The sequence below is a fragment of the Chrysemys picta genome, chromosome 4, assembly GCF_011386835.1.
Source record: "Chrysemys picta bellii isolate R12L10 chromosome 4, ASM1138683v2, whole genome shotgun sequence".
Lineage (NCBI taxonomy): Eukaryota > Metazoa > Chordata > Testudines > Emydidae > Chrysemys > Chrysemys picta.
In genome coordinates this window covers 92,767,488-92,790,115 of record NC_088794.1, presented here as the reverse complement: position 1 = coordinate 92,790,115, position 22,628 = coordinate 92,767,488, and the positions used below count along the sequence as shown (strand labels likewise).

Sequence of the window (22,628 nt, the reverse complement as noted above, 5' to 3'; positions counted from 1 at the left end):
TTTCAGGTGAACAATTGTGTTTGTCATCAAGCAAGCTGTTCCAATTTCCACATGCATCTGCAAAGGGAAACCCATTTTCCACTCATTCACTGGAAAAGTTGAAGTGTGGACATTTAAAATTAAAATCAATAATATAAAATATGCGTAAGTAGAAAAAAATGCTGCATCATCTTTCATTGCCAATTAATCTAATTATATAATTTGGGGAATCTGATCTATCTGGCTGTGCAGAATTCATTAATGGTTGAACACTCATTCCTCTAAGAAATTCAAAGTCCTGCTATATTTAATGTATGTCACTAGGAATATGTTTTTTTCCTAGATTTAGAGTATAGTCTTAGATTTGACTTATGACTTCTCCAATTTTATCAAGACATTGAATTGTCAAACTTGAACTCCTCCTACACTATCAGAACTTCAAGAGTAATGTAAAGTGTCCATTCAAAGGGTTATTTTGCCATAAGGTCTTTGGCTAGACATACGGTATGACAGCTGTGCCATGATAATTTTCTAAATATACCCTTGTCTCAAGTAGGTACCCAAGAGTGAACTATTAAAAACCTGCAGCTTATTCGCCTATAATCTTAATATTTTAGCCTCTAATCCTGCAAATATTTACATATGTGCTTAACTCTATATACTGTAAATAATCCTATTGAAGCCAATGCCTGTGCCTTCACTGCAAAAAAAAAAAAGTGTGTTTTATATCAAGTTAGCTATCTCAATGTAAAATCTAAGTGGAAACAAGGCACTGTAGCTTGACATACCTAGTCAAGATAAGCCTGACAGTTGCGGGGAGGGTATAAGGTTGACCTCAGCTAGCTACATCATGGTAAATTACCTGTGCCTTGTCCCCACTAGGACTTTAAGTCGAGTTGGCTCTCTCAGTGTAAAGGCACACTTTTTTTTTTTTTTTTTTTTTTGCAAAAGAAGATAGGGCCAATGAGTAAAGTTAAACAGATACATAAATCTTTGTAACATCAGGACCCATCATAATGATAAGGAACATGCTATAAAATGCTGCTTAAAACCAATATGTAAATGTAACTTGCAGTTTCACTATTTTTTGCAATTGAAAAAAAAAAAACCTATTTGGCATTGGGAATCAGCCTAGCCATGTCAATCCTTCTCCGAGAACAAGCCCTGAATAGGAAGAAACTACACGTCAAATTGACACACTCTCTCTCGCTCTTTCTCTCCATGTTTATTTTTAGTTTTCCTTGTTGAAATCTCTACAGGACACAGACATGCTCTCACACACATGCTGTAGTCACACCAACCCTAGACAGAAAAGTTACTCAACAATTTCTCTTGTTTCCTGTCACAGAACAAATTTCGATTGCTGATAAAATTACCACAGCAAGAAGCTCAGGATGACATACAAATTGCTCTATCCCGTGACACTTTATTACTTTTAATGTGACTTGGACACTTGCAGTCAAAAGAGAGAGCTGTTAAACTGTTTTTTTGCAGTGACTTCCTCTTTTCTGTAGTTTTCGTGCAGGTTGCAAGAGCTTCCTTTTTATTTTCCTTTCTTTTTTAATTTTGTTTAAATCTGATTTCCATGCCGTCGGCCATAAATGCTGTGGTGGCTCAACAGACAGAGACTGGGTCAGTTCCTAGCACCAACATTAGCACAACAGCTGAAACAGGAGGAGGTTCAGGGGGTATCTACTCTGCTATCATCAGTCGCAACCAGCCCATTATTGGAGTGCGGGAAAAGACCTTTGAAGAACTCTACAAGAAATGCCTGGAAAAGAAGATTCTTTATGTGGATCCTGATTTCCCACCTAATGAGAGCTCCCTCTTCTACAGCCAGAAACTACCCATCAAATTTGAGTGGAAAAGACCCACAGTGAGTAACTTGTCGGTCTAATTAAAACACTGAATGCCCTTTTCCATTTATAACTATAATCAATGCAGTTATCTGTATTGAGCACATTCCCTTGGTGGAAAATGTACACTGGAAACATATTTCTTTAGTTGTTTTCTAGGATTGGGAAATTACTGTCTAGGATCTGTGGGGATAGGGAAGTGTAGAGAGAATATAAATAATCACCTGAAAATCAATAAGACCTTGGATTGATTACTTGGAACTTTCTTTATTTTTTTGAAACGTATTTTAATTGGCTTTGACTTGCTCTGATTTGTTTGTCTGAATTTTCTCATCTGAAGACACCAAACAAAACAAATTTAAAACCCTCTCCTCTTTCACCAACACCCATATTGGGACCTGCATAGATTTATTTTTTCAACACTACTTTATTTTACTGGTGGGTTTCTTAATTTTATTTTACTACAAATAGCCCCTTGGGCCCATCTTTTCATTTTCAGAAGTACCTTTGGAAGTACAGCTCTGAGTTATACCCATGTCACTCCAGTTAAGTCAAAAAAGTTGCATGGATGTAACAGAGCAGAATCTGGACCACTTTCTTTTATTTTATCATCTCATCATTGATTTCCAGTATCACTTGTTCCTAAATGCAAAGCTGGTTATCCCATTATCTGTCTGCCATGAACTGGGGGGTTATAATAATTACCAAGGTGGATTAATGTTTACTGGGTCCCAAATTCACCAATATTTCTGCCCTTCCTGACAGACTTCTCCCTACCCAGCCTTCCCCTCACAGTGAATCCTCCCTCCAAGGTCCTGAATCCCAATCCTAGATGGACTCTTGTTTTTCCTCTCACTCCTAATATTTCCTTCCAAGTGAGGCAACCCAGCTTATCCAACAGGCAGCTGACAAGCTGTACATTGTGCTGCTGCCTGTTATTGTTTCACTATTTCACCTGGGCCCCTCTAACTGTGAAAGCCAAATTTTGAGGATTTTGCTTTTATCCATCCCTGGTTATTATGGGCTTCCTTTTACATATGTGCAGCATTATCCCATACTTTTGTGCCATAATGAAACATCATAGATTGAGCTGATAATAGCATAAAGCTAGAAGGCCAGTGGCCTTGGAATGTGGGTATTACAGAACCAAAAGATGACTGTAAAGGTCCATTACAGTTATTGCTCCACATAGTGAGAAAATGAAGGGCAGGAAGATATTTAGTCCCAACCTATAATGATATCTTATGCAGGAGTAATCCATACAGTCAGGGATAAGAGCTGCACTGATTTACATCTCATGCAACATCACAGAAGTTGTGGATACAGACTAACACGGCTGCTACTCTGAAACATCACAGAAGTTTGTCTCTCTATGTATTGACAGAGGCAGAACCAATCTTTAAAATGCAGGACAGTTCAATCAAAACTAGAAGGAGAATTTATATTGGAGTGAGTTAAAAACATTTCTGTTTAGCCTATCTACTGCCCCAGGGTTTCTATAGAAATATCTGGTTATCAGTTAAGTGGAGCAGCAATTGAATTGACTGGCAAGGGAGATGCTTTCTCAGACTTCCACAGGAGGTAAAGTGATACAGCAGCATGTAGTGGCATAGTCAGTGGATATCAGAGGAGAACTGAATAAAGGTATGCAGATAAATGGAAGTGTTAAACTGTAAAGGGTAGCATTTAACACCTACGTTGCACAGGTATAAATGATTGCACAAGGTGGAGGATTAAGCCTTTGGTTTCTAGGACACCTCAGATTTTTGGGCCCCTATCCCAGTGATCTTTAATCCACCCTTATAGAATCATCTTTGATGCAATTTGAGAGCTGTATAATAAATATTATGTGCCAACAGTGTGCACAGGGTTGTACAATACACAGAAATGCAACCTAAAAATCTAAATATCAGATCCTAAATTATTTTCCACACTAACAAAAACAACAAGGAGTCTGGAGAATTGAGGTTTTTACCCACGAAAGCTTATGCCCAAATAAATCTGTTAGTCTTTAAGGTGCCACCAGAATCCTTGTTGTTTTTGTAGATACAGGCTAACACAGCTACCCCCTGATACTATTTTCAACACTGTTTGAATGCTAATTTTCATTGATATAAAGGAGACAGCATAGTCTAGAGGTTAGAGCAGGGCACTAGAAGTCAGGAGATCTGGATTCTAATCCTGGCTCTGGCACTGTGCTGTGTGAGGCGGGACTAGTCAGTAAGGCCCAAATTCTAAAATGCGTCCACTAATTTGGAGTGGCAGTGTTTGGATGACCAACTTGAGGCTCATTGGAGCTGTTGAGCAGACTCAGCTGTAAATATGCAGATGTGGGTGCTGAGCACCTCTGAAAATCAGGTCGTCATTGTCTCAAATTAGATACCTAAAGATAAGGAACTTTAAAATAGCTCACACTTTTTGAAAAATTATGCCTTCCCCTCTCTATGCCTGTTTCCTTAGCTGTTAAAGGTAGAACACCCACCTTTGTAATGTGCTTTGAGATCTTGAAAAGTGCATATAAATGCAAAATATTGTATAGTGAGAGGATCCTTTCTCTCTATGTGAACTTTCAAAAGCAGATACATCTGCAGCTTCTCTTATAATCCATTCCTCCTCCTCCCATAAACTGAAGCTAGAGTTTCTTGTATTTGTTGCTTCAGTCTGCAGATTGACCCAAGACTTTGCTTCACTGGTATTTAGAACTACATCTCAAATGTGCTGCCCTGCTAGGAGAAGAACTTGTCTGATAATGTTACAGTCAGGAATAGCAGTAATATGCTAATAATAGGACACCATAAAGACAAATTAATATGATGCAGTAATACTGCCATCAAGGGTATTCTGCTAAAGGATTAAAGCGTACATCAAACCAGAAGTTCAAGGCTAAACTACAGAAATACATATCCATTCCATAAAGATATTGACATCTTCCATTCTTACTTAAATGCTAGGGGGAAAAAAAACTTTGTTAAAATAGAGTTAAGATTGTAAATAGATAAATTTACAACAGTATTCTTAGAACATTGTAGTTATTTTAAAAATAGTTTAAGAATCAGGTAATTCAAAAGCTGTAGTTTAAAGCAAAACAAAAAATGCTGGACAGTTTGGAAGTACCGAGAGACCATTCTAATACCACCGTTAACTGTGCTGCCTTTCCCTGACATGGTTATGTACAGGGTGTTCTCCCAGAAGGAATAAATGTACATTTTAAATGGAGCAAGGTCTATAGATTAAAGTACAAGACTGGGAGATATGGGTTCTCTTCCTCACTGCCACTGACTTGCTGAGTTACCTCATGCAAGTCACTTAACCTTTTTGGGCCTCAGTTTCCCCCTCTGTAGGATTGGAATTAGGGTGACCAGATGTTCAGATTTTATAGGGACAGCCCGATTTTTGGATCTTTTTCTTATATAGGCTCCTATTACCCCTCTCCCCATTCCCGTCCCGATTTTTCACACTTGCTGTCTGGTCACCCTAATGGGAATTGACTAAATAACATACTTGTAAGTATTATTTTTACTCATTATTATGCTAAGCCCGTTGAGATTCTTGAATGGAAGGTGCTAGATAAGTGTCAAGTATTATTATTCTGGCAACAATGAAGGAATTAAAAAAGTTAATAAGATAGCGGATGCTGTGCAGCATGCACACGTTGTTGCATCTCTAGTATTATTAATCATAAATAATAATTGTGCTCTACACCGCTGGCTCTCAACCTTTCCAGACGACTGGACCCCTTTCAGGAGTCTGATTTGTCTTGCGAACCCCCAAGTTTCACCTCACCTAAAAACTACTTGCTTGCAAAATCAGACATAAAAATACAAGTGTCACAGCACGGTATTACTATTGCTCACTTTCTCATTTTACCATATAATTATAAATCAACTGGAATATAAATATTGTACTTACATTTCAGTGTATAGTATACAGAGCAGTATAAATAAGTCATTGTCTGGCAGGGATAGCTCAGTGGTTTGAGCATTGGCCTGCTACACCCAGGGTTGTGAGTTCAATCCTTGAGGGGGCCATTTAGCAAACTGGGGTAAAAATCTGTCTGGGGATTGGTCCTGCTTTGAGCAGGGGGTTGGACTAGATGTCCCTTCCAACCCTGATATTCTATGATTCTATAAAATTTTAGTTTGTATTGACTTCACTAGTGGCTTTTATGTAGCCTGTTGTAAAACTAGGCAACTAGCTAAATGAGTTGATGTACCCCTGGAAGATCTCTGCATACCCCCTGGATACGGGCACCCCTGGTTGAGAACCACTGCTCTACGCCTAATTAGTGCTTCTCATCTGTAGATATCAAAGTGCTTTACAAAGCACATTATTAGCCCTGTTCTTCGGATGGGTAATCTGAGGTTTAGAGATGAAGTGATTGACCCAAGGTCCCACAGGGAGTCAGTGATAGAAACAGGAATAGAATTTAGGCTTCCTGACTTTCAGCCCTAAGATCAATCCACTAGGTGACTATAGCCCTATATTGCATGTGCAGGATGCTCAGAATTTTGGTAACTCTCCACTTAGGCTGGGAATATAGAACTGCAATTTGAGGAAGGGTTTCTCCGTGACAGTCTCACTGCATTAATGTTGCAATGAAATAGTTCTTGTAACTGAGACAGGAGGTTCACAGCCTAGGAACCAATCCGCTCTCAGATATTTGGCCCCAAAGCCACTTATCTCAGGAACCACTAACAACGTAAAGAAATCTGATCCCCCACCTTGTACCTCTTAAATAATTGCCTATGCTGTGAAGGAATGGGGACTGGTCTTTGGGTTACTGTCAGAAGGACAGACTGCCATATAGAGCAGCAGTGAACTTTGTCAGAGGGACAGGGGAACAGAAGCATGTAATTCTAGTCAGCTAGCGACTGCCATAACATGATTTGAATACACACAGGCTTTACTCAGGCAAAACTTCAGTTGACATCTGTGAAAGTTTTGCCCGAGTAAGGATTGCAGGATCCCACACAGTATTTATGTTCAAACTATACTTTACATTGGTTTACATGACTAGTGTATAATTAATACCTCACAGTTACTGCATAAGATCAAATCATCTAATTGAGAGTGTAAGACAAGAGAAACTCAAGGGCCAGATTCTCTACTGCACCTCTCTCTTCTACTCAGTGCAGAACTGGATCAAGACCATTAGGGAGCTGCTTTCAGCTCTCTGATTCTCAAGCTGTCCTGGTCCTAATGCAAATTAGAACATTTAGGAGTTGTTCTAACTTAAAACATCTAGCACTGCTTCCTAAGTGACCATATGCTGGCAGAGAATTGGAGCGCTCTGCTCCATCCCATCTGCACCCCATCACACCTCCTCACTTCCCCCTCCTGGTCCCCACTCCCCCAGTGGCTGGGGGAGCCTGATAGAGGAGCTGGCTCCAATGACTTTTCACGAACTGAGTATTCCCTTCTGCTGGCAGATTCTCAACTGGCCAGCTGCAGCTACATAAAATACCCTTTGTACTGCTCAGGTGCCACAAAGGGAACAGAACTGAGGCCGAGAATCTGGCCCAGGACCTTGAAGAGACTATACAAAAACCCCAAAGGAACCTGAGACCTATCTTCAGAAAATAAACTTTACAGCAGAGTGCTCTGAAGTTAATACTTAAATTATCTTGTACATTAGAACAATGGTCCAGTTAATGTACTTCTTTGGTGGGCGGGTGTCCTTACTTATTTTTGGAGTCTTTATGATCGTTAACTAATTAATTCTCATAACACACTTGTAAGGTAGGTAAGTATTATCCCTATTTTACAGATGGGAAAACTGAGGCACCAATGTGGTTAAGTGACTTGCCCAACGCTATACAACAAGCTAGTGACAGAGCTGGGATTAGAGGTCAGGAATTCCTGATTTAGAGTCTTCAGCTCAGCCTACTAAACCATGCTGCCTTTCTAAACTTGAAGTGACTCAACAAGAATACATCTGCATCTCTATACAGGGTTCAAGCATCTGGCAATAGGGATTTCAACAGAAGAGCCCTGCATTCCTGTGCAGAACCATAGAATGTGCCACCTTCTTACAGATATATTATGTAGATTGTAAACTCTTCAAGGCAGAGATCATCTCTTTGTTATAGGCTTGTAAAGTGCCTGAATCTTGTTCACAGTGGAACTGGGGCCTCTAAGCACTACCACAGTACACATAATAAATAATAATTGCTCCACAAGGGAGCATAGGTTATCACAGTACAAGATACTAACTATATCATGGGGTTGCAGAGAAGATCCCATTGCAATACATTATGCCATCAGTATACCCAGGGATGTGCCTTGAAGGCACAGTATGCCCAGTAAAATATGATGTGCCTTGAAGGCACTAATGGGATTATATTGCTATTCACCGTGCCACAAGTGTGCAGAGGGAATTGCACAACAATCCATCATACAAGGAGGATGCTAACGGGATTGTATTACAATACCTCACATGATGAGGCTGCTATGATGACTACATTATGATACATCACCTGGTGAGGACAGTGTGGGGACTTTGCTAAAGTCTCGTTATGGTACGTTGCAATGTGCCATTAGCGAGGGGTGGGCATCTGATTGCAAAATGAGGTTACTAAATGCTCCCTTTTAAATTACACAACAGTGTGAAATTACCAGAGAGATTACAATAGCATTCAGACATGAGAAATGGACTTCATTACATTACAATGAAAGATTGAAAAGGGGGCCTGCTACAATCCTGTTTTGATACATTAACACTGACAGATTAATAGGAAGACTCCCTGGCAGTACTGTACTCTTACATACCCATTTATCATACCCTTTGCTCATTGATTCATTGAAGATTATTAAGAGGTCTTTCTAAGGCAGTACTACTGTAATGCAAAATGCTATCTGTGAAGTTTAATGGACATGTGTGGCAGATATTGCAAACTCAGGCAGGATCTTGGGGGTGGGGGGAGAATATGATATTAACTTTCTGAAGGTTATCTGTATCTTTCTGATCCTATTGTATCACCCTTGTAAAAAGTTATCTATCTGCATAAACCAGGAACTAAAATCAGTGATAACTATGACTCCTGGGGTGGATAAGCAACTCCAGAGAAGTTGCACCCCTAGAGAGAATTAGATTAATTGGTTCAGACTGGGTCCCAGAGGCCTAATGAGACAAAGAAAGGGCTTTTGGTATAAAAGGCTGAGTTTAAACTGACTAAGAGGCCCTCATTTTAATCCAACCAATGGATTTGACCAAGGGGAGCCAAACCCTGCTAATAGATTGGAAGGACTGGAAGCTACCAGGGTCTCCATAGGTTTGAGGGGGAACCACCAGTACAGTATGTGTTTATACTTTTTATTGTTTGATACGTTTTCTCTAAATTGGTTTTGTCCTAAAATATATGCACTCTGCTTTGGAAGAGTGGTTTGGTGACTTGTAACCACTGGCATACAGTCCTCTGAGAGAAAGCAAAGCACAGGCACTGGACTCCGGTCAGGCCTGCTGGGACATCACAGTGAAGTGCAAGGGAGCACAGCCCCTAAACCAGTCAGAAGGGACGGGGATGCAAGTTTCATCCCAGAAAGAGGTGATGGCTAGAGGCCTGAGACCTAACAAGGGAGTGCTTGAGCAGACCACAGAAGGGGTCAAGAATAGGTGCTGTCTTTATGAGTTGCCGGGGCTGCTTGACCCCCGTTATGCCCCCGGCCCCATCCCCACTCCACACCTTCCCCCAAGCCTCCATCCCTGCCCACCTCTTCCCACCCCCTCCCCCAAGCATGCCCCCCTCACGCCTCCTCCTCCCCCTCCAGCACCTCCTGCACGCCGCTGAACAGCTGTTCCACGGTGTGTGGGAGGCGCTGGGAGGGAGGGAGAGGGAGGAGCAGATGGGCAGGGCTGCTGGCGGGCGGGAGGTACTGGGTGGAGTGGGAGGAGCAGATCAGGGAGCGGCAGGGGGGCTGCGGTGGGTGCTGAGTACCCACTATTTTTTTTCCGTGCCACTGGCATTTTACATACCATGCCAGTGAGTTCTGCTCTGATCATCTTTTAGATGCCATGATACTTAAAACACCAGTAACTGGTCTGCACTAGGGATGGCAGCATTACTATTACCATAGGAGTTGAACTGGTACAAGCAATGATATGCAATTTTACAAAATTTCCCTATGGGGAATGGGAGGCCTCTGAGAGTAGTAAGGAAAATGAGATGGCTTGCAGAATATTGCCTTTGTCTTCAGCTCAGAAATATATTTATATTATACCTGCATCTGTCCACATGACCACTGTATGATTCCTGCCTTTTGTTTTGTGTATAATTTGTAGTTGAATATGATCCCATGCGAAATTACACAGTGGGTGGTTGTGACACTCTGTACCTCGGGAGAACACCCAGCACCTCCATGTTCATCCTTGTAAAATGATTGTGTGGTATCCAATGCAAAGTTTGTCATATCAGGTGTCTTCGGAAGGCTCATAATGTACTGAGCATTGTTGTTATAGTGATGTTATAGTTATGTTTATGGATTATAATTTCATGTATATAGTTACCAGGTTGAAAATGTATCCTCATGGCTTAAAACAAGCCCAGACAAAAACTCTCCCAGAGCAGAGAGGCAGTTCACACCTCATCAGGGCAGGTATGGGACAAACCCAACCCAGCCTCACAGGAACAAAAGACACTGGCCTAGGCAGCAACAAAAGCATCTGTTAGACTCTCAAGGGAGTCACCCCCCCTTCCTTTGGTCAGTTTGGAACTGCGATGAGGTAATGCTCACCTGACTCTGAAGGGGTGAGGGGGGCAAAGCCAAAAGGGAAGAAAGGACATGATAAAAGGGAGAGACATTTGCCATGCTCTCTCTCTCTTCCACCTACACACACCACATCAAGCGACTGAAGCGCTGATCAAAGGGGAGAGCCTGGCTGAAGAGCAACCAGCCAGCCTGTGGTGAGAAGCATCTAAGTTTGTAAGGGCATTGAAAGTGTTAAGATCAGCTTAGAATGTGTTTTGTTTTTATTTCATTTGACTAAATCTGACTTATGTTGTGACTTATTAACACTTAAAATCTATCTTTACAGTTAATAAATCTGTTTGTTTATTCTACCTGAAGCAGTGCATTTGGTTTGAAGCATGTTAGAGACTCCCCTTGGAATAACAAGCCTGGTACACATCAATTTCTTTGTTAAATTGACGAACTTATATAAGCTTGCAGCGTCCAGTGGGCATAACTGGACACTGCAAGACAGAGGTTCCTAGGGTTGTGTCTGGGACCAGAGATATTGGCTAGTGCCATTCAGTTGCAAGTAACTGGGAGCAGCTTACCTGCCAGAGGCTGTGCGTGAACAGCCCAGGAGTGGGGGTTCTCACAACAGAGCAGGGTAAGGCTGGCTCACAGAGTCAAGGATTGGAGTGACCTAGCAGATCACTAGTCCAGATAACACCAGAGGGGAACGTCACAGTGGTGTGTTTATGTTTCTTTTTTAACTGGCAACTTTGGAAGTATTTAAATATCCAGCTACATTTAACTAAAAGACAATGTGCCAAATCCTGAAGTCTGTACTCTGAGTCTAATTTCATTCTTTCTGAAGTCAATGATAGTTTCACCATTGACTTCAGTGGGAGCAGGAGTCAGTTGAAGTACATTGGCTGGGTTAGAAAATGTACTCCTATAATCTGAAACTTCCCACAGGACACTATGCCAATTTTCAAGACAAGAATGACAGCAGTGTCAGGCAGAATGTTTCCAACAAATCAAGTGGATGGAGAGAAGTTATAAGATATCTCAAACATCTGACTTTACAGAATTTAATCCCCCAGCCAGCTGACTAAAGCACGAAAATAAAGGCCACTTTCTCCTTTCCCAACAGTCGGCAGAATGAGATGACTGTTGTAGAGGGCCGGAAATTTGTCGTTATTGGACACTTGTCTCAATTCTGCGATGGGGATAACCCAGATAGTTTCATCAAAATTAATGCATCCCTGAGCCAACTACTGGGGAGGAGAAAAAATGGCCTCATACCAAAGAAATAATTAGACCTGAAATATGAGCTTCAGAAAGTCTATCACTGTGCTGTTCATATTGAAAAAGCTTCAGGCTGCAGCTACAGTACCTAAGACCTGTCTCTAGTACTCCTGACTTTCTATATAGCTGTACCCACTGTTGCTGGTCTCTCTTCTTCCCTGCACCTAAAAAATGGGGTTCCTGGAGGAGCTTGTCTTCTCTCCCCACCCTTGCTACTTCCCAGGAAACGGGGTCCTGAGGTGTGGTTTCTTTTTTACCCCCCTCCAGCACAGGAGATGGGGTCATTAAGTAGATCTCTCTCTTTATCCCCATCTCAGGAGTTTGGGTACCTGGTTGGAAGTTCCTTCCCTGCCACCATCTCTTTGCCTGGGAGATGGGCTCTGCTTGGGGGTCTCTCTTTTTCTTCCAACCTTGCATATGGGTTCCCACGGTTGGCGTATGTCCCTTTTCCCCCTAACCTGGGCTATGGAGTTCACGGATGAAGGCTGCTAAGAAGTAGGGGAGGCTCTTCCCAAGTGGGGCTGGCTGTCCTCTCTTCCCTCCTCCTCCAGCCTGGGTTGCACCATACCATGGTTCCTTGCCCAGCTTAGGGAACAAACAGTTACCGCATATGAAAATGTTTCTACCTGAATTGCGTTACAGTCTAGGTTCAATTCTGAGATAAGTTACACTGATTTCTGCCTCTGCAACCATTTATTGAAGCATTTTTAAATGTAGATGCAAGCTGCTTTTCAATCAACCGAAAAGGCACCAATTGGTTTAGCTTCTCTAATGTAGACAAGCCATTAGTAATTTACACCTGTGCAGAGTGGGTGTAAAATATTAATGTTCTGATCTGGGAGCCCTTTACACCCACTTTGCACAGGTGTAAATGACTATGTTAGGGGCAGGCCAGAGGAGAATCATGCCCTGAAGGGGCAGATTGTAGCAGCATTGCCTTTTTCAAGTGTAAAAAAGGGAAAAAAGTAGAAAATCTTTAACAAAAATGAAGGAAAGCTCAACTCATGAAGCGAGGACTCAAAGAGCAGACTAGTGGGGAGGGGGAGTTAAAGAGGGATCATTACAGGGATCCTTTCTTCCCAAAATGGCATCAGTGCTCTCTCCACCCTGGCAGTTCAACTTCACCTAGTTGTCTCAAGTTGGGCACCTACAAACTGAAGCATTCAAAACCTGTGGCCACTTTTGAAAATGTGAGCCTTATCCCCCACAAGTGACCTGCCCCAGTGACGTTTCCAGTTTTCTGGGAGAATGCATCTCCGCCTTTGTCAGTGAGAGTCCTAGGGTCTGTAGACCTAAATTTTACTGAACTGCACTGGTTTCCCAGCCCTGGCTTGCTATCCTGCCTTTCCTCATCCCACCCCAATTTTAACTCCCCCACTCACACTTTGAACAAAATTCTTCTATCTGATCCCCTCAAAATGTTAATGTATTTGCAACTATGCCCTGTGCAGCTGGCCCAGAAGAGGTCTCTCCAATTCCAGATACCAAACCCTTCTGGATGGAGGCTATACTTTATCTGAAGTTCTGCACATCTGACCTCACAGTGTCCCAAAAAGCACCTCTGAAAGGAAACTGCAATCAAACCCCTGCAGCAGATGGTTTTTCTGTAGGTTCTGTGGCCATCACATTGACATAACTCCCATTTCATTTCTATAGCAAATAGACGCAGTGACGCAGGCCTCAGATAGGCTATGCCTCCTGTGAGGCTTGTAAGAGGCAAACCGGTACAATGGAGATAACCTTCCATTTTAAACTTTATAAAGGAAAACCCAGAAATTTGGCAAGAACATAAAGAACATGAAGTAACATCAAATACGCACTTCAGAAAATGATTACATGTAAATTGCCATCACCGTAAAATTAATTTGTCAGCAACATGCTCTGTCATCCCAAGACGGAATCCTGCTCTCCCTGGATGAAGTCGAGCTTCACCCCTGCTGTCCCGCCTATGCCTCTCTCTAGCTTGTGATGCTCCTTTGATTGGCTGCTGCAATGATTGCCCCTCTTTCCAACAGGTTTGCCCAGGAATAACAGCTCCTCACCTGGAGAGCCACACCCATTGCCCACACACCCAAACTGCATTCCCTGTCAGTGTCCCAATGGTCAACCTCACCAGTCACACGCTCTGTACCCTCGCAGCTGGGCTCCTTGCACACTGCCCTTCAAGATCCAGCTTCCTCTGGCAAATCCCCTTTTACCTCAGTGCCACCTCTTTTCACCTCCTTCTTCTCTAACCACTTTCCAGCTGCCCCCTCCCCAGCTGGAGCTGCCCTCTCATGGGCTGTCTCTCACCACAGGACAGCATTCTATGGTGACGCATCACAGTTGCAGGCCCTGACATTACCCTTCTTAGTCGAAACTACAGCAAGTGCTAGTGCAGGGGCCAGGCTTACTATACAGAGAGCACAAAGCACATTTTTCCTGCTCATATGTTTGTTTGTATCTTACAGGAAATCTGTGAGAATCCACGCTTTATAATTGGTGGAGCCAACCGAACTGATATTTGTCAAGGAGAATTAGGTATGACATTTTGTCTCCTGTACTGTGTTTTGGATTTCTTATATAGTCCCAGATAATTACATCACAGTTTATCTTTAGCTTTTACTTGCTCGATAGGAGTTTAAAACACCTGCGTTTTCGTGCCATAGTTCTTCTCAACCAAGCCACCCTGTCCTGCAGGGTTGTAGATGAGGAGTGTGAGAGAGAAGCTGCTCAGTGTGCATGGACTTTGCTATTCATATTGTGAAGTTTATTGCAGGGCAGCATTTTGCAAGGCCTCTTTTCTCCCAGGCTTTCAAGAACAGAGTGACTTAAGGAGACAGAGTCTAAGTGAGCTAAAGAGGAGGCAATTGTTTGTAGTGGGAGGCTGAATGGATGAGGAAGAGTCTAATCTAAAATCAGTTTATTCTGTCAGATTTGTAATTGATTTTATTATTTACATTATAATGGCTCCTAGACACCTCCAGCATGTCACACAGCTCCACTGAGCTAAATACTGTGCAGATGTACACTAAAGGACAGTCTCTGCTCCAAAGAACTTATAGTCTGAAAGGCAAGAGGTAGCACAAGCGGATTAAAAGGAAAAAGCAAGGATGGGGGAAGGGAGGATAAGGCAACAGCAACAGGAAATTTTAACATAGACTAGCTGTGTGCATGGATCATAATCAATCAGAGGCAGTAATCATATACCTTGAGCAAAGGATAGGTGCATTTTGAAAGCAAGAAAGCTAGTTATGCCCGTTATACTAGATATACAGAAAGCCTACAGCAGGAGTATACAGAAACAATGAAAATGGCAACTGTGCACATTTACATGCTCAGGACTGCACATAAGCTATTCTGATCTGATGATACCCTGTCCCTCTGGTGCACTCACTTTTCCCATTAATGGTCAATTCATTTCGGACTAGATGTTTGTGTCTGTTACTAAGCACATTTCTTGGCACTATACAAAAGCCTGTATTTGCAAATACCAAACAAATCCAGAGCACTCAGAGTTAGCGCTTTATCTCTGCACCGCTTTTAACCATTTTATAAGACAGTAAAGCTCATCTACATTGAGTTTTCAAACCATGTATGTTAACTCTTCAAATGTAAACAAGTGAGCTAACTACAGTGACTTTAACTGGATCAGAGCAACAATAATAAATCAAGTTAGCACAATGATTGGGTCCTTATTTACAAGATATATGCAGCTCCACTTCATTCTGGGGATCCAGCTTTGGCTGCAACTGCTGCCAGCTGTGATCTCTGCCAGACCACGCAACCTTAAAGGGGCAGTGACCACACACAGTCGCCACAGTGCTTAAAACTCCAAACACTGCAGTATAAGCAACATTTGTTAAAACTGAAAATGAAAACAAACTATTTAAACTTTTTCTATAAAGGTGCTACTATGGCTGTAAATCCTACTTTAGATGGCCCATGGCTCTGAGTTGGCTGTACTTCAAACCACAGGGCTTGCCCAGAAGTCTGTGTGCAACTACCACAGAATGGCACAAACAGACAAGCATCAACCTGTGAAAGTAATTTTTAGTGGCTTTCAAATACAAACCTACTTCCACACTACAGGCAGGTCTACACTTAAAACACTGCAGCTGCACAACTGTGCTGCTTCAGTGAAGATGCTACTTCGCTGATGGGGGAGCTTCTCCCGTCATCTCCATGAGAGGCAGTAGGTATGGCAATGGGAGAAGCACTCCCGTCAACATAGCACTGTCTACCCAGGGGTGTGGATTTTTCACTCCCCGGAGTAATGCAGCTATACTGATGTAAGTTTATGGTATAGATCTGGCCCAACACAATTAAATACAGAATAGCCATCAACTCTCTTTCCCTTTCAGTTGATGAGGAGGCAGGGGGTCATCAAATACCCACACCCACACTGCAAATCACCATTCGGGTGAAAGAGGAAGTATAAAAACTAGGACAGTTCAGGCAGCATTTCTCTTCGAAATGCTTCAGTTTCTGCCTCACCCCTTCATCACTTCACACAACACAGACAAAGGTTAGGCCAAGTGATCCTACCTCTACCCTCTCCATGGCTCCCAACAGGCATTGTTCCAAAGGCACCATGTTTTCCTTTCACAAGCTCACAGATTCAATTCAGCAAAATCAGAAGCCAATGCTCTGTGAGTTTTCCGCAGCCCTGACAACATCAGCTGTGACTCCACAGTTTTGATAAATTTGTAAGATCAACATTGTTTGCTTGTTTTAAATTGTTGGTGATGTAATAACCCACCAGCCCATTATATTAAATAATCCCCTACTATTCTGCAGGACTTCAGGAACAATTGCTCCAGAGAGGACAAAATGAACCCAATGCGTATTTTATTCCTATGTTTTCTACAATAACAGACAGCTGTTTGTTATTTTTACATGCTGATAGTATGCTCAGTCCTGAACAGGACCAATTTTAAAAAACACCAAGTCCCTATCCCCAAGACCTTACAATTTACACAGACAACACAATATGTATAGAGGTTACAGGATGGTTCTAGCTGTGTGTGTGTATTTTCTTTAATGTAATGGTCTGATGGGTTAGAGTTTTGGGGCTTGATGGAAGAGTAAGTTTTGAGGAGGAAAAAGAAGGAAGTGAGAGCCTGGTGCCCTGGGACAGAGAGTTTGTTAAAGGAGTACGGGCAGCATTAAAGAATTGAAGATAATGTGTGTGTGTGCGTGTGCGTGCGCACGCAAATTTACCTGGCATTGCAGTTTATATTACAGTAATGCCTAAGGATTTTAATCAAAGATTAGGGTCCACTGTGCTAGGGGCTGTACACACAAGTAGTTTGAAAATAGTTGCTGCCCCATGGAGCTCACCATTGAGGTAGTAAACCTGAGCATAAAGTTTATTATTTTAAAATGTAACTTTCAAAAACCATAAGATTAGAATTGTGCAAACATGGACACAGGCTTGAAATGAGAAGAGTTTTTTCAGTATGATAATACAGCAAATAAACCTCACAATAATAGGATAAGCAGAACTGGAATGTTGCCCTGAGAATGGGAAATCAAAACATAAAACATAGCCAGAAATGCACCAATGTCAGATTGAGGGACAGATCCTCTGCCCTGCTCTGTCTTAGCACAGAAGGCTGTCTTTAACAGTCAGCTGGGAATTCAATTTGGATTGGTGACTTCCCAGTCGTTGTAAAGCCAACATAGTCAGCTGTATTTCACCTACTCCTGCCCCCCAGCATGGCCCAGCAGGCATTCTAGTGCAATAGGGTATGACTGGAGCACTTTGTGGTCTGGCAGTTCTGAGTTCGGACATTGCTGCCAGGGTAGGCTAGAACAACTTCACAGAATAAAGGAGTACTAGACGCTAAGGATTTGTGCATTTGTGTAACAAATTCTGAGCAAGCCAGAGGAAAGTGTAAATTATACCAACTCAGACTCCTCTCAGTCCTTTGGGGCAGGGATCATACCCCTTCTATGTTTGTAGAGTGTTTAGCAAGTGGAGCTCCAATCCTAATTCGTGCTAATGGGCACTTCCCTAATACAATAATATTAATGTGCTATACATGTACTAAAATACATCACAATACACACAAACCACTCTAGTGGCTGGAGGAGATGGACCACTGGTCTCATAGGATTTTGCCCTAATGCCTTTGACCCTTCATTTTGTCTGCTGCTTCTGCTTGTTTACAGGTGACTGCTGGTTCCTAGCTGCCATTGCTTGCCTGACGCTGAATGAAAAGCTACTCTGCCGAGTCATACCTCACGATCAGACCTTCATAAAAAACTATGCTGGGATCTTTCACTTCCAGGTGAGTCCTTTCCAAGAACCGCATGTAAAGTGGTGGTGGCAGGGGGAGGGATGGCTCAGTGGTTTGAGCATTGGCCTCCTAAACCCAGGGTTGTGAGTTCAATCCTTGAGGGGGCCACTTAGGGAATCTGGGGCAAAATCAGTACTTGGTCCTGCTAGTGAAGGCAGGGGGCTGGACTTGATGACCTTCAAGGTCCCTTCCAGTTCTAGGAGATAAGATATCTCCATTAATTTATTTATTATTTATTATCCAGGGAGGTAGATGGAGCACTTGTTGCTCTGACAGTCCAGGAAGAAAGCGTTCCCTTTGTCTCATCTATCCGATGACAGTGCAAGTGACAATGGGGGGGGGGGGGGAGATGTAGGAAATAAATTCCTCCATGCCAGATTATTCTAAGAGAATCACAGAACAAGCAACCTGCCACAGTAATTGAGGAGCATTAAATCACCATTGAAACATTTGCAAATTAATATGCCCCATCAGTAAGAGAGAGCAACAGGTGTTCCCTCTCATTGCTCAGCTGTCCCCTGCTGCCCACTACATGGACTATAGATAAACTGTTAGCTGGAAAGGGACCTATTTTTAGTCCCTCAAATAGCTGGTCTCTGTTGGAGACATATTGTAAAAGAATTGATTATTTACTGTTTGATTTATTGTTTTCTACATTACCTGTAATCCTACCTCTGAAAAGACTCTATGCAGGGCTGTGTATGTTGCATGAGTGAACTCAGTCCAGCTACCACACTTGCAGCTGTCATTGCAGTTTTACAATGTCTTTTCTCAACCTCTCCCCCCACCTCCCTGTTTGCAATCTGGATGGATGGGTGATTACTGTGAAAGTGTGAGGGACTACAGGAAACTGAAGTTCTTTATTCTATCACAACACAAGGCCAGTGCAGCACAAGGTCCTCTGTGCTGCTCCACATGGCCGAAAATCCAACCCAGCAATCCTGGCAGTGTTTGGGGGTCTGCAAGTTACAGGGCCACACAGAAGCCATTGCTGCTACTCAGGGAAGACTCAGACTCCCAGGAGAAGAGGAGGTAGACACTTCAGAAATTAGGGTAGGAAGGGTAAAGAGAGGGTAGTGTGGATTAAGATGGACATTTTGGGTGCGTGGCCAAAGGAGCATGGTGCAGGAAGGAGAGCCTCACTTTGAATTTGCGCTTGGTGACCATCTAAATATTATGTCTCTTAGTCTTCTAACACCAAGGTTGAGCTCCCACTGACATAAATTAGGGTTGTAGGTACTCAGCACTTCTGGAAATCAGGCCTCAAATGCATAGCAGAGATCTCCAAAAATGTTTAGGAAATGGACCAAATTCATAACAGTACTTAGCTACTGGACTTCCCTTGCCCCATGGCTTTTCTAACCCTTAAGCCAGATTTCCCTCCCACCATACACACTAATACATTTTTCTGTCTGCTTTTATTTAGTTCTGGCGCTATGGAAACTGGGTGGAGGTTGTCATTGATGACTGTTTACCAACATATAACAACCAGCTGGTCTTCACCAAATCCTCCCAGCGCAATGAATTCTGGAGTGCTCTGCTGGAAAAGGCCTATGCAAAGTAAAGGAATGCTTTAGAATTGCAATGCACCTTCACTAGCCTTATGTTATATGCTGTGTGTGATGATCTGTCTATATACCAGAGTTAACATAATTCTCTTCCAAGTAGCCATGGAGACAAGCCATAACGAAGAAATTTTGTTGGATTTTTCTTGAAGAAGTCCCTCTTTGAAAATCTATACATGTAAACAATATTTTCCCGTGGTTTTCATGTAGTTAACTCTGGTGGGTTAGACTTGGGGCAGGATGTAATAAGCTGTAGAGTAGTTTCCAAAGTTTGGCCTACCACTTAACCAGATGTCAGCAATTAGTTCTAAAAAAACAAACAACTTATTTTTGTAGGTGTGTGGATGACCCACATTAAAATTATTAAAAATTTTCAACATGACTTTTACCAAACTGATGAAGTAGAACCAGGATTGTTTATAGCATAACTTTTTTTTCTCCTTTCCAAGACTCCACGGGTCCTATGAGGCTTTGAAAGGAGGCAATACCACAGAGGCCATGGAGGATTTCACAGGAGGAGTGACAGAGTTCTATGAGATAAAAGATGCACCCAAAGATATATACAAGATCATGAAACATGCCAAGGACAGAGGATCACTCATGGCCAGCTCCATTGATGTAAGTCCATATGAACATTGTGGATAAGGCATACTAGATTGCAAAGGAGTGGGGTTTCTAAATCAGGGGACAATCACAGATGTCTTTGTAAGTGCTTTGCTAAACTGACATAGCACAAGTCTATTTCTAGGACCAGAGGATCTCTGTTAGGTCTGACTTAGAAACTTCACCAGGAAGGGTGGGAACTTCCTGTATGTTATTGATGACTGGCTTTTGGAAAAGTTGACAGAAGGTGTCCATACCCAAAGAACAACATGGGATGTTCAAAAGATGTCCCCTTTGCCTCAGGCTTCACAAAAAAAACTAAAATGTTCTATTGGAAACGTTTAGCTTTATTATAGCTTATAAACAATAGGGACCTAAATCCTGAGGTCTTTATTCAGTTTTCATTCAGTCCATATGCAGACCAACTCCCACTGTAGTCATTGGAAGTTGCCTTAAATATGGACTAAATTAAGGCCTCAAGATTTGTCCCACAAGGAGTAAGGAAAGAAGTCCGGTTTTGTGGTCCGAGCAAGGGACTGTGAGCTAGGAGACATCAACTCTGTTCCCAACTCTGTGACTTCAGGCCCTGATCCTGTGAGTTGCTCTGCACTAGTGGATTCCTACACCCACACGCAACCCCACTGACTTCAGTGGGTTCCACAGGGGCAGAAGAGTCTGCTGTGCACAACGGCTTGCAGGAGAGGCCCCAGCTGTGTGATTTGGGGCAAGTCACTTAATCCCTTGTGCCTCCGTTTGCCCATCTGTAAAACAGATGTAAGACTATCTATGTGGTGGAGATGTTGCAGGGATAAACGTATTAATGTTAGTAATACTAACACCTAGCTCTTATATAGCACATTGCATCCCTAGATCTCAAAGTGCTTTACAAAAGATGTCAGTATCATCATCCCCATTTTACAGATGGGAAACTGAGGCACAGAGAGGGGGGGAGTGATTTGCCCACGGTCACCCAGCAGGCCAGTGGCATAGTTGGAAATAGAATCTGAGACTCCTGAGTAATGTCTATCCTTTAGAATACACTGCCTTCGTACACTGCTTGAGAGAGAGAGAGAGAGAGCGTGCGCTAGTTAGCTATAGAAGTTTAAAGCAATATTAATCAGCACAGTATTTATTAAGCATTAATTTTCTTAAAGCCTAAAAAGATCAAATCCATATTCTGGCCCTGATGCCAGAGGAAATAGATCCAATGGGGAAGAGGGCATATTAATGCACTGCCACTGGTATTGATTTATCTTCCAGAAAAGTGATGCTGAAACAAGAACAAAAATAAACAAAACGTATAAGTGAAAGAATTACAATTGCAAGCTAAGTACATACAAATGGAGGGGGCGGAGAAAGAAAGAAAGAAAGAAAGAGGAGTCAAATTAATTACTTTATAAAGTCCACTTGACTTTTTCTGCAAGGTTCCCGACTATCTCATGAAGTTCTGATTTTCCAGAACCATTAGTTGCAGAGGTTAAAACAGAAAAAAAGAGAGAAAAGTACACATTTCGGTGGGCTTGGGTTCTGAAGCATCTTCTGGAGCAGATTCTCAGGACTTTAACCTTTTGTTGCACCACACTGCCATATTGCCTCATGTAGTCATTTGTGGCCATGACTTTATTGCCTAATGTGACATAATTGCATGGTGACATAGTATCTCCCACACAAATGAAGGTAATCAGATGGGACGCTGCCATGTCTTTTTGGAAGGAGGTGCTCTCACTGAGGTGGAACAGAAGTGGGGGGGGACAACATATGGCTTTTGTGAAGTAAGTAGAGCGATGTGCCCTCTAATTACAAGTCTCCCATTTCTCTTTGACCTTTGTGCGGAACTGAGTCTATCACAGTAGTTAGAGGCACAGCTCATTTCAATGTGAGTTTAGGACTATGGAGCTACCATAGTAGCACGACAGCTCTAGTGTCATTGAGCCCTACAGATAAAAGAGCAGAACCTCTGGTATGTAATGAAGGAGAATGGAAGTTCTCTAATTAAGCTTCTCTTCTTCCATTTCTTTCTCGTTTTTCTTTCATTTTCCCTTTTCTCCTACTCTCTTTCTTCACTGATTCACTTCCTGTGTACCACTTCTTTCTCCCATTTTCTGTACCAGGACAATATGGGCTTCTCGTACGGGACTGCTCCTCAAAGTGATCTTGGGGAATTAATTGCCCGAATGGTGAAGAATGTGAATAGCATGCCGAGGACTGACTCAACTCTAGATTTCCAAGTCTCAGAGGAAAGGCCAGCCTGGGTTTGTATGCCTCAAGCAATGACTGTCCCCTGCCTCATAACTCTTCTCCCTGTAACCATACCAGTTAGAAAAGCACAGCAACTGTGTTTTGAAATCCCTTACACATTGCATTGA

General features: G+C 42.4%; 1 protein-coding gene across 3 annotated transcripts in view; it reads left to right on the top strand.

The window, feature by feature from the left end:
- Positions 1–1,255: 1,255 nt before the first annotated feature.
- CAPN3 (calpain 3) overlaps positions 1,256–22,628 on the top strand; it is a 69,774-nt gene continuing 48,401 nt past the window's right edge. For all 3 annotated transcript variants that reach the window (XM_065595350.1, XM_065595349.1, XM_065595348.1), the window contains exons 1-6: positions 1,256–1,855; positions 14,261–14,330; positions 17,967–18,085; positions 19,521–19,654; positions 20,109–20,277; positions 22,374–22,514. In XM_065595350.1, coding sequence (XP_065451422.1) covers positions 1,565–1,855; positions 14,261–14,330; positions 17,967–18,085; positions 19,521–19,654; positions 20,109–20,277; positions 22,374–22,514 — 924 coding nt within the window. In that variant the 5' untranslated portion in view covers positions 1,256–1,564. The remainder of the gene's footprint in view (positions 1,856–14,260; positions 14,331–17,966; positions 18,086–19,520; positions 19,655–20,108; positions 20,278–22,373; positions 22,515–22,628) is intronic.